The sequence below is a fragment of the Montipora foliosa genome, chromosome 8, assembly GCF_036669935.1.
Source record: "Montipora foliosa isolate CH-2021 chromosome 8, ASM3666993v2, whole genome shotgun sequence".
Classification (NCBI taxonomy): Eukaryota; Metazoa; Cnidaria; class Anthozoa; order Scleractinia; family Acroporidae; genus Montipora; species Montipora foliosa.
Genome location: NC_090876.1, coordinates 28,127,874 through 28,140,081, shown reverse-complemented (window position 1 = coordinate 28,140,081; position 12,208 = coordinate 28,127,874). Strand labels below are relative to the sequence as shown.

General features: G+C 41.0%; 1 protein-coding gene across 2 annotated transcripts in view; it reads right to left on the bottom strand.

Moving 5' to 3' along the window:
• LOC138012837 (pyruvate dehydrogenase (acetyl-transferring) kinase isozyme 2, mitochondrial-like) overlaps nucleotides 1-12,208 on the bottom strand; it is a 145,062-nt gene that overhangs the window by 61,611 nt on the left and 71,243 nt on the right. For both annotated transcript variants that reach the window (XM_068859747.1, XM_068859746.1), the window contains exon 5: nucleotides 7,299-7,365. In XM_068859747.1, coding sequence (XP_068715848.1) covers nucleotides 7,299-7,365 — 67 coding nt within the window. The remainder of the gene's footprint in view (nucleotides 1-7,298; nucleotides 7,366-12,208) is intronic.

Sequence of the window (12,208 nt, the reverse complement as noted above, 5' to 3'; positions counted from 1 at the left end):
GTGCGTTGTAGAACCTTGATTAAACTTCCTATCTGTAAGCAGAGGGCATTTCACCGTTTGAATCATCGATATATCCCAAATAGCACCGGAGAAATAGTTTTTACCTTTTTAACCGTGACAGTATTGTGTTACCACTCACGTGCCAAAAACATACACACGCTTGAACACTGAAAGAGCTGAAAACCATGAAAACCAATGGTCGCATCAGCTTCTCATGTTTTGCCATCGGAATATATTTCATGCAAAGAAGTTTAGCTGGTAACTGACTATGGAATATGGACAGGTATGTTAATCTTTAGACGTCAAACATAATGCAGACAAAATGCGACAAACAAGTACACAGCAAGCAAGTGATTACTGTAACTTGAATTTGGGTCAGTCTTGTCGACCTTCAGGTATAACAGTTGTCAACTGAAAGTTCAATACTCTACGAAATTCTTTGTTCGCTGTTATTAGCTGTTTATCAATTGTTCCAACGCTTTGGAAACCCTTCAGAAACCCAGTTTCAAGGGGTTTGAAACGCTTTGGAAACCCTATGAAACTCTTTGGAAACCCTTTGGAAACCCTTTGAAACTCTTTACAAACCCTTTGGAAACCCGGTTTTGGGAGTTTGAAACCCTTTGGAAACCCTTTTAAAACCCGGTTTCACCCAAATTGGCATGTTTCATAAGATGTGTTTTCGTATGGAGGGTCACATATGTTTGTGCATTGTCACAAATTGTTCAAGATAAAGCACTTTAATTTTCAACAAGGGGAAGATTTATGCCACCATTTGTCCTTGACATCAGTTCACTGGTACACTTGCAACAAATATTGTGAGTTCAACTTTTTTTGTTAATTCCCCCGCCCGCTCTCAAACAAGCTTGAGTATCTGCAAGTACTCTCATGTGCGAATCGATAAGCAAAACAATTTAGCTACAATTAAAATGGGTCTTGTCACATTGTCAAAGCTGTTAAACTGCGTGAAGGCACTAAAGCAGCACATGGACCATCTGCACAGTTTGGCGTTCTCCTCTCGGGCTGAAGTCACACAATGCTGCTTGTCGCAACCGCTGTTGAGAACTGGTTTTTTGATTTGTCCAAACAGAAACTCCCTCGAACGTCCAATCAGCAATCTAGGACAAATTCTGTCCCAATTTGATGACATGGAAATGAGGTTTTATGGTTGTACGACCAGAGGGTTTTTGTTCCGTCATTGACCGTTGATTTGGAATCGCGGAGCTTTCTCTCCGACTTTGAAAATTTGAAGTGAACATGCATGCTTAGCTGGTGAAGCTCACTGGCTTGCAGTTTGTCAAGACCCTTGTTAATACTTAGTATCTCGGAATTTATTCAGTGTTTAAATTTCACTTTATGTTGTACTTCCTTTTGCAAGAGCTACAAATGTACAGTCCTGTCATTTAGCAAAAAAATTTAGCAATTCTTTTTTTCAGTCATTCAATCTTGGGGGGAGTCGAGGATAACAATTTGCATTTTATTCAGTGTGCAAATTTCACGCTCGGAGTTTCACGCAGTTTTTATTTCTACTTGATTTAGCGAGAGATGTATTCCTGTTATTCTGGAAGCACACTGTGATGTATCGAAAGCGGATCAGTTAACCCGAAGCTTATCTATTGGACATCCCACAATGTCATGCATGCTCGAGTGGGAGTGTTGTAGAGACCAGAGAAGCATCTTGTATGTATGTTCAGTTTCTGTTTTAATCCTGTAACATTGTGGTCATAAAACATTAAAATACACAATTTAACATCTAGCGACAAGGATGGGATGGTAAAGGATACCTTCAAGAAAGTTTAAAAGGACATTCGGATTTGTTAGGAGACGCAGTTTGGTGCAATGCCTGGAGGATCCAATGAGACGGAAGGTTCGGCGAGTGCTGCCACTAACAGTGGAGTTCTGACGCCGGTGGCTGTAAAGGTCGGTGGTTTACAGCCTTTTCAAGTAAAAGGGGATCCACACTCCATTTCACAGAGTTGGAGAAAATGGAAAAGAGCTTTCGAGTTATACGTGCTGGGAAAATATATCAAACTGTCATTTACACAGCTGGAAAATCATTCTCAGTAGTTATGTGGCCGTGATTTTGCAAATGAAAGACTCTTGCTCTGCCAATTTGACCTATAGAGCTCATAATTAACAAAATTGAACAAAATTACCTAAAATAGCGTGACCTAGCCCCTTTAAGGTACTAGAGGATTACTTTATTCCTAAAGCTAATGTACCTTTCGAGAGATACTTTCGCCAAATTACTTAAAGAAGCGGGGAGACTGTTGATCAATTCGTCTGCCAGCTGTGACAACGTGCGGCCTCATGTGACTTTGGGGACCGAGAGGACGAGTACATCAGAGAGAGACCAGTTAATTGATAAATGTTATTCTGCAAAGTTGCGTCGAAAGTTCCTCGAAAAAGATGGTAGTGTTACTTTGAATTATCTCTTAATACTGTAACTGCTAGAGCTCAGGAAGCAGTTGATTTACAAATGGTGGCAATGAGAGGGAACGCTAATTCAGAACAGGTCCATAATGTCACTGATACTGAGTTGGATAGGAATGTTGACAGGAGTTGTTGTTTTAACTGTGGCCGGGATGATTATTTTGCAAGGGATAGAAGATGTCCGCAAGGGGTCGTAAAATTTATGTGACCAGTGTGGAGAAATCCGCCATTTTAAAGTGAAGTGCAGGAGAGGGACATCCCAAAATTTTCAGCAGGGAGAAAGACGAGGTATCAATAGCCGAGGTACGAAAGTTGACCCAAAGATAACTGATAGCGGCAAGAAGACAAACACACATTATGTATATGGTGATGGCGATGGAGACGAAAATGCAGAACAGGATGAAAGACCCGGCACTGGTCCTGAGCATGTGTAGGAGATGATACAAGACCGAGTAATGGAGTAGTAACCCTGCAAGTTGGAGGTGTCCATTTACCAAATGTCCTAATTGACTCTGGTGCGACAAGCAACCTCAGGGCCCAAAATTAAAAATAATTTCTCAGTCGCAATTTGCGAGTAATTACTAAAATTTAGTCGCAAGTTCGAAAATTTTAGTCGCAAAAAATAACTAACCCAAACCAAAAATAAAATAAAAGTAATTTATTTAATTATTTACAAGTTAACATCATTTGGTTTTAATGCTTCAACAGCTTCCATAAACCACCAAAAAGGAGGGTTTATCAATTACTCCCTGAAGAAACAAATGCAATTATCTTAATTGTTCACAGTTCAACAAGAACATAAGTTAAATATCCAGTACTGGCCGCACCAGTGTCTCGAAAATTAAATATCCAAACATGCCTTCAGCAGCTAAATGAACAACACACAATTTTGCCAAACTACTTACTTGAGTGAACAAGACAAAAAATACAGTTCAGTAGTCATGAATCATAACGTTGATCAATTTAAAATTACATGATGTACAATGCAATTGCGCGAAACTTTTAAGCTTTAATATTACGAACACTCGCGGTGCAAACATGACGAACTTAGTCTTTTTGTGAAAATTTGTGCACTAGAAAACTAATTTAAAGCATGAAGATATATTGCGAAAGTTTTTGTACCTGTCAAAGTCAGGATATCAATTTTCCTACAGTAACCACGACTCAGCGCTTCCCGTTGTTGGTTACCACATGTGCCGAACAACTAGCACCATGTTTGTTTTTGTTTCATACCATGAAAACTGTTCCTGATAGCATTTACAACGCTACGGAATTAGAGTTTGTATAAAGAAAACATTAGAACAAAAACCAAATTGCAAGCTGTTAAAATTTGTCTTTTAAAATGGAAGATTCAATACTTTTTGTTGTTCACGTGCAACGCATTTGACAGCTGGAAAAAAGAGATGCCCCTTGATTACTACAGTGCAGGACTAAACTACGGTGCCTACTTTTGTTACTGCGCATACGTGCGGCGCATCTCGAGATACTCTGGTTTCCTATGGGTAGTGCCTACTAATACAGGAATATTTTTGAGTGGTTTAAAACTATGCAGAGCAAGCAGAACTTACCAAGTGCTCTTGGTTCACCTCAGGATACACTGAATGTACTAGTTTTGAAACGACAGAGGCGAGCCCCAAAAAATGTACGAATGAAGACCACTAATACAGTACCTAGTACAGGCAACAAGCGCTTCAGCCTTGACGGCCTCAATCCTGCTGCCTGTTTCAGAAAACTTATCCACGACTTCTTTAGTTAAAGCAATTGAAACAGTGTTCCCAAGGTAAGATCCGTGTTATTTCTTTTCGTTTCTTTAAAGGCGTCATGGTCACAATAAATTTGCGCGTTAAAATATAATTCGCCTGTAACTAAGAGGCGCAATAATATGCAAGAGATTCATTCCTGTGCAGAAGAATTGAAGTGGAGTTAATTAAACAAGCAGTCTCCGTCCGTTTGCTGTGGCTTTGAGTGCAGAAAAAAGTTCACCTTTAACCTGGTTGACATCTGCTGGGATCAAACACGTGGCGAAGTCGTGGCGAGGAAGATTTCAGTTCCAATCTCGTTCCTGAATATGTCGAGCTTACTTGAGAATATTCTCTTTGCCTCTTCTAAATTTTCATTAATAAGAAGGGCCTTAAAAGCGGATAACTCCTGGTCATTTGCATACATTGTGAAGCACCGCATCCACTGCAAACAAGAATGGAGATTGCACAACGTACCTACTACTACCGGAACCAGAAATGAGAACGCAAGTGCGCCTGTGATACACTTCTTAGACAAACCGCGTTAATGGAGCAAGAAATCAACCATTAAGTCACGTAACATCTAACTTGAATTTCGCAGACTTTTTCGAATAAAACTACAGCTACCACTTACAAGTAAGACACAAGACTGTTAAATATAATTTAATTGTACGCTAGGCCGTAAAACAGTCGCAAAAACACTACTAATGGACAAATTTTAGTCACAAAAGCGAAATCGTTAGTCACAAATGCGCCTGATACAGGCGGAATTTAGAGCCCTGAATCTGCTAGGCAAACCAACATGGGAGTGGCTTAAAACTCAGAGAATTCAGCGAAAAGAGGCCAAGGTCTTATTTGCGTATGGGAACACTAAACCGCTACCATCCTTAGGCACATTTACTGCTCATGTCATGTGTACTGACACTGATACTACTCTTGAAGCTAACTTTGTGGTTATAGATGGAGATGGCAGGACTCTACTGCATGTATGTCGAGACATGGCGGAAAAACTGAACCTATTACGCATTGGACCGACCCATTCTGTGAACGGTGTTGAGGTAGAGACCACAGATCAAGACATAAGGGATAAATACAAAGAACTGTTTAAAGGGGTGGGTCTCTTGAAGGGCTATGAGTTAAAACTTAATGTTGATACTTCTGTAAAACCGGTTGCACAACCCGTCCATAGAATCCCATTTGGTGTGTGGGAGAAAGTGGATAAAAAGTTATATGAGTTGCTAGCTTGTGGGATCATAGAAGAAGTACCAGAGGGACCAACCAGTTGGGTCTCCCCACCTGTTGTTGTACCCAAACCTGATGGTGATGTTCGAATTTGAGTTGACATGAGGTGCACCAACCTAGGAATTATTAGAGAACGTCAGCCCATCTCCACAGTTGAAGAAGTCCTCCAAGACTTGAATGGCAGCACAGTGTTTAGCCGTGTAGACCTGAAGTGGGGGTTTCATCAGATACTTCTTGCAGAGGAGAGTAGGCATGTGACGACATTTGTGACTCACCGCAGTCTTTATAGATATACCCGTCTCATGTTTGGGGTGACGTCAGCACCCGAAAAATATGAACAAGGGGTCATCCATATTGTGGATGACCTAGTTATTCATGGTAATGATGCTGCGCAGCATGATGAGAGGCTTTTTGCTGTGCTCAATTGGTTAAAGGAGGTGGGTTTGACATTGAATGAGGACAAATGTGAGTTCAAGTTACCAAGGTTGACATTCTTTGGTCAGACACGCAGGCTCATCACAAAAACACTTACTTTCACGCACTTCTAAACGTCACAATTGATCCAAACTTTCCACAAAAAAAGACATTTTTTTGCTTTATTTGGAGAGAAATTTCGCTTTCTGGCGAAAAATTTTTTCGCTTAGCGCAAATTATAAGGTCAAACTAAGGTACTGTATACTGTATGAGCTGATAAAAGAGATTGAGCACAAGAAATGCATTAACCGAGGTCGAGAATTAACAATTAGACCTGTGGCCCTTGAGGGCGAAGGATCTATCGGTAATTGTTTTAGTATCACCCAACTAGTCGGACAGAAAAGGTAATAATAAAGTTAGCCAATGTAAGTTGAAGAAATGTTTTTCTGGGAATAAACTGAAAGAAAGTGGCACGCTTTTCGCTACTCGAGGACTATTACTAATAGTTCTCTAGTAGCGTAGCCAATCAAAATTCAGGATTTGCATTAGTCCACTAGTTGGGTGATACAAATTGCTGTTAGCTATATTCTTTGCGGCAGCATAGGTATAGAGTTTAAAATAATCCATTTCTGTTCATTTTGAATCTGTGGTCACGCCTTCTTTGTATCATCTCAAGAATGTGACCAGTTATGTTTGCGGAATGGAGGACATTCGCAGTGTAAGCAGCCACTTGACCTGGGAAATGGTATCTAATTCTAGCTTTCAATGTTTGTCTACTGATTCTGATACCATCCAGACCGATGACGTGAAGGGCCAGCCGGTTTTAGGTCAGTAGAACGGTCAGTCTTGAAACTGAGTGGCAGGAGTTTAGCAATTTTCCCGTTTGAGTGTACTGTGAAATATTCCTTTTACTTTAGCGGAGAATCAGCATAGTTTTTGCTGACTCCAGAAGATTTTTAACCCTGTATTAAACTGTGGAAATTCTAAAGTTTACCACCTTTAAATTTTACAGCAACAAAAAAGGAGAATGCAACTGCGAACCCCATGCAATTTTGAAGAAAATAAAAGCCCATACTGTTTCACGGCTGCCATTGCGAAGACCTACACCGTGGTATAAAGCTTCTTTTTCAAGACAAGATACACTTGAATTTACTGTCAAATGTCACCCCTAACTGCAGTTCCATAAACTTCAGGTCATGGCATATCTCTGAAACTAATTCATGTACATGTAATGTATGCTGCCTTTCACATCTTGACTGATTTTTTACCTATAAATCATGAATGACAAGGTCGTGATCCCTATGTTCCATTATTTTGTGATGGCAATCAAGTCGGAGAGAGTAAACTGCCTGCAGTCAGCTAAATTAAGTGAATTCTGTTTTGATTGAAATCACTACTTCACGTAATGTATGCAGAGCAGAAAGAGAGTGGAGTTATGGTACATTAGTATATCAGTGAAAACTAAACAATTACCCAAAAAGTACTGAATTGATGGATGGAAGGCATCATCCCCCTCTGTTTGACGCAGTTCCATGATTCCCTAAGAACAAAAAAACAAAAGGTCTGATATTTTTTGCAGTAAAACTGTTTTGTGAGCAGTCTAGCAAATTCCACCCTACCATCAAATTCATGGCCATAATAACAGAGAACGAAATCACTTTCCTTGACACAGTGGTTTTTTAAGGGAATGATTAAAAAACGAATCCATCCTGGATGTTACAAGTCCATTGAAACATTTCAACTTCAATATACACACTCCTACTCATGCCACCCCCCCCCCTCCCCCCGGTTAAAACAATGGCTAGCTTTTCGAAAAGAACATTTGAAGAGAGCCTAAATGTACCAGTGATTTTCTTAGTGTCTTACAGACATCCAGAGTGGCATGGAATTGACGAAAATCGTCTTTTTGAAATCATGGAAATCGCATTGATATCATATTGACGAAAAAGTCACTGAGACATGATGACATTACAAAAAACAAGTTTCCTTGTTTGTAAAGCTATCCAGGGTTACAATAAAAATTCAAGAAAAATTGCTTTACATCTGTTAATAAGCCTATTTTTTAACTCCTCTGACTTCTACGAAATCCTAAAGTTTGGAATGGGCTCACAAACCAAAAATGGGTAGCTACGCACCTGCAAGGATCGTCTGATCAAACTTACTACCGCTAAATTATTGGCTAGAATATTTGGACTTACTTTTCTTTTTCAAGTGCATGAAATGGGATGTAATTTTTGCTTGACACTTTGATGAATATTTTTCCTTTATAAGGGGGTGCTCTTGTCGCGCTAGTACTGAACTTTTTCTCAAGACAAATAGAACTCGCTCCACACATTTTTGTGATTATTTTTTTAACAGAGTTACTATCTTGTGGAATAGTATACCAGACGATATTCATGGGATCCATTGAAGAAACTCTGGTTCATGAAGAGAGATACAAAAGATACGTTGACGACACATTAACTATACTGCCTGACAAAACATCAGCGGCTACACTTCTTCAAGTTCTCAACAACTGCCACTCATCAGTGAAGTTCACCGTGGAAACAAAAAGTATGGGTCTGCTTCCCTTTCTTGGAACGCAACTACTTAACAGAGCTGCTCACATTGAGACCAAAGTCTGACCTGAACCTGAATATAATCGCCAATTTTCTTTTTCAAGTGCATGAAATGGGATGGAAAACTGAATTGCCCTGGTAGCCTTGATGCTCAGTCTTTATCTACAGGCTTGCAATTGCAGGTTTTGTTTTTACTGATAGTGTCACATTCATTGCCATTGTATAAGCCAGTTTGGGTTTGTTAATAAAGTGCTGTTGCCTTGTGTGGCAGACGAATGGCATTCAGTGTGTGAGAACTTAACATTCATTTTCCATTCTCAAGGAGTGCATGAATAAGTTCGATTGTTTAGTGCATGAAATGCTGCTAATTTAGAAATTAACACCATCTCTCAATGTCCAGTCGGACTCAATTCAATTACATTGCACATTTAATTAAAAAGTATGCTCACTGGGACTGTTGCCTTGATGTGGCTGAGTGGCTTGTGCGTCCCAATGACTCCAAGAGCTAGGCCGGCAGGGGTGTTACACCCCTGGTAGGGTCTCCCAAGCCGGAATGGTCAAGGAGGAGGGTCCAGACTAAAGACAGTCCCACGACCCTCCAGATGTGGAGGTCAGGCTTGACGTTAACAACCCCATCCTGTAAAAAGTATTTGTTACGGAAATAGCAATGAAGACAACCAGCAACCCGCACGTAGACCTTCCAAGGTCTTTGAGCCGTATGACTGCCAGTGGTGAAAGCTGGAAGGAAACTACTGGCATGAAGTTGGAAGTGATAAGTGCAAAAACCAAGACCAGGATTGGTTTTTGGAATGTACGTACTATGTATGAAACTGGGAAGCTTGCACAGGTTACAGTAGAAATGAGATGGTATAACTTACATGTGTTGGGTGTAAGTGAAAGCACAGGGCTTGAAATTGCGACTCACTGGTCGCCAATGCGACCAAAAATTGAGTGCTGGGCCGATTAGATTTTTAGCACTGGTCACCAGCTGGCGAATCACGTAATCAGGATAAACAGTAGACAACTGTTGTATTTGAATCTTTATATGATGAAATTGTTCGGAACTGGTAGCTAGAACACGACTGACCTTTCTTTTCCCATTAAAATAATGTATAAATACTACAAGAAATTCGGTTTCTCACAATGTCAATTAATAGCACAAATGTACTTTGATACTTTGATCACCGCGTTTACGAGGCGCCATGTTGTTTCAGCGGCTTCATGGGATCGTGGGCGCACTTAAACACCGTATGCTTCTTGCCGGTTACGTGAATTTTGCGCCCGGAAGACGAAGATTCGGCAAGAAGGTTAATTGAAAATTTAAATCCATCTTCAGTTGTGAATGCTGAAAACAAACGTAGATTTAGCCATATTACCGAAGCACCTCCTCGGAACTAGCTTGATATTGATAACAGTATTGATAATGAACCTAGACATTGCAAAATGAGTTTGAAATTTGCATGGAACCTAAAAAAGGAACCTGTACCCTTAACGTAAAGTGGGTTGGAGAACTTGTCCTGTCTGTTAGAAAGCGAAGACCTGAAAAATTGACTGCCCAAGGTGAATAATAAATGGAGAAAAGAGACCAAGTTCCTCTGATTCTAGAGGCTACTGAAACCGTATACGAGCCGCTGCTTTTATTTATCTCGGTCGGAAACTGGTATGAGCATTGTGGTTGTGTGGGGGCCTAGGCCGAGCAATTGTAGTATTGCGTTTTGTCGCGAGAAAGGTAAGTTGCGAGAGAAAGAACTACGTTTTGAAGAGGTGAAAAGCAAGAATAAAGGACCCATGTTTGCCTTGCTATGGAAAACACGGACTGTGCTTCGCTTCATTTCAAATAACCTTAAAGAACAACATCACCAAACTAAGCCGAAAACAACAATGGCTTTAGAGATCTTTCTCATGCTGTGTTTTTTTTTTGTGCTATTTAATAATTATGGCGACCAAAATTTATTATCTGGCGACCAAATTTTCCCCATTAGTCGCCAGCTGGCACCTGAGCAAAAAAGTTAATTTCAAGCCCTGAAGCAGATGGATAGGGACAGGGAGATTAAAGACGGTGTCAGGCGAGACGGTATTCTGGGCGGGACGATGAGATACAACATGAAAGCGTGGCAATTATCTTAAATTATCTTATCCCACATTGAGAGGTCCATAAAATCACATGGTGTTGTCCAAATGGCAGGGATACAAATCAAATTGATCACCTGATGATCAATGGCAAACGGCGGAGTTCCCTTTGGGATGTTAAGATGAGGAGAGGAGAGGACATTGGTAGTGACCGATCTCGTGACAGCCGGCCTAAAATTGAAATTAAAGGGTGCAGGGCATCCAGCCAAGGGGTGCAGCCGTTTTGATGTGGCTCAACTGAAACATCCGAATGTGCGAAAATCTCTTATCCTTGAGGTGCGCAACAGATTTGAGGCTAATGGACTCAAAATCACAACGGCTAAAAGAAAGGCACGTATCGGGTAGCGAACAAGGAGGTGAAACGTTGAGCAGGAGCAGAAAAACGGAAGTACATGGAGAACTGAGGAAGCAGCAGCACGCAATGTACAAGGAACAGTATGTAAGATTACCAAGGTCATAACAGGTAAATGTCACACAACCAACATGCTTGTAAAGGACAAGAACGGTACCTTATTGACATCAGAGGGAGAGCAGGAAAGGTGCTGGATGGTATTGATAACTCAGGAAGTGACAGGGTGATGGGAAGACACGGGAGTGGCATCATCAATGAAAACGGAGAGGCTTTTCAAGTTTTGCACAACAAATAATCTGGTGACTTTTTTCCCACATTGAGAGATTCATAAAATCACATGGTGTTGTCCAAATGGCAGGGATATAAATCAAATTGATCACCTGATGATCAATGGGAAATGGCGGAGTTCCCTTCGGGATGTTAAGGTGAGGAGAGGAGAGAACATTGGTAGTGACCGATCTCGTGACAGCCGGCCTAAAATTGAAATTAAAGGGTGCAGGGCATCCAACCAAGGGGCGCAGCTGTTTTGATGTGGCTCAACTGAAACATCCGAATGTGCGAAAATCTCTTATCCTTGAGGTGCGCAACAGATTTGAGCCTGATGGACTCAAAATCGCAACGGCTAAAAGAAAGGCACGTATCGGGTAGCGAACAAGGAGGTGAAACGATGAGCAAGAGCAGAAAAACGGAAGTACATGAAGAACTGAGGAGGCAGCAGCATGCAATGTACAAGGAACAGTATGTAAGATTACCAAGGTCATAACAGGTAAATGTCACACAACCAACATGCTTGTAGGACAAGAACGGTACCTTATTGACATCAGAGGGAGAGCAGGAAAGGTGCTGGATGGAGCACTTTAGAGGGGTTCTAAACAGACCACCACCATCAGAAGTGCCAAACATCCAGGAAGCCGAAACCAACCTTGACATAAGCACAGATGTTCCAACTAGGAGGGAAATCATCCAAGCCGCAAATTCCCTGAAGGATGAAAAAGCTCCTGGCCATGATAATTTAAAGGCTGAACTGTTTAAAGCAGACCCTGAACTTGCTGCAACCATTCTGACCCCCTTTTTTACAAAGATCTGGGAGCAGGAAGAAATTCCGTCAGACTGGAGTAGAGGAGTGATAATTAAGATACCAAAGAAGGGGTCTCTAAGTGATTGTAACAACTGGCGTGGAATTACCCTTCTGTCTGTGCCAAGTAAAATCTTTTGCAAAATCATTATACAACATATCACCCAAGCTGTTGACGACATTCTGCGAAACAAACAAGCTGGATTTTGCAAGGGCGCGGATGCAGGGATCAGATTTTTACACTACGGAATATACTTGAGCAATGTAC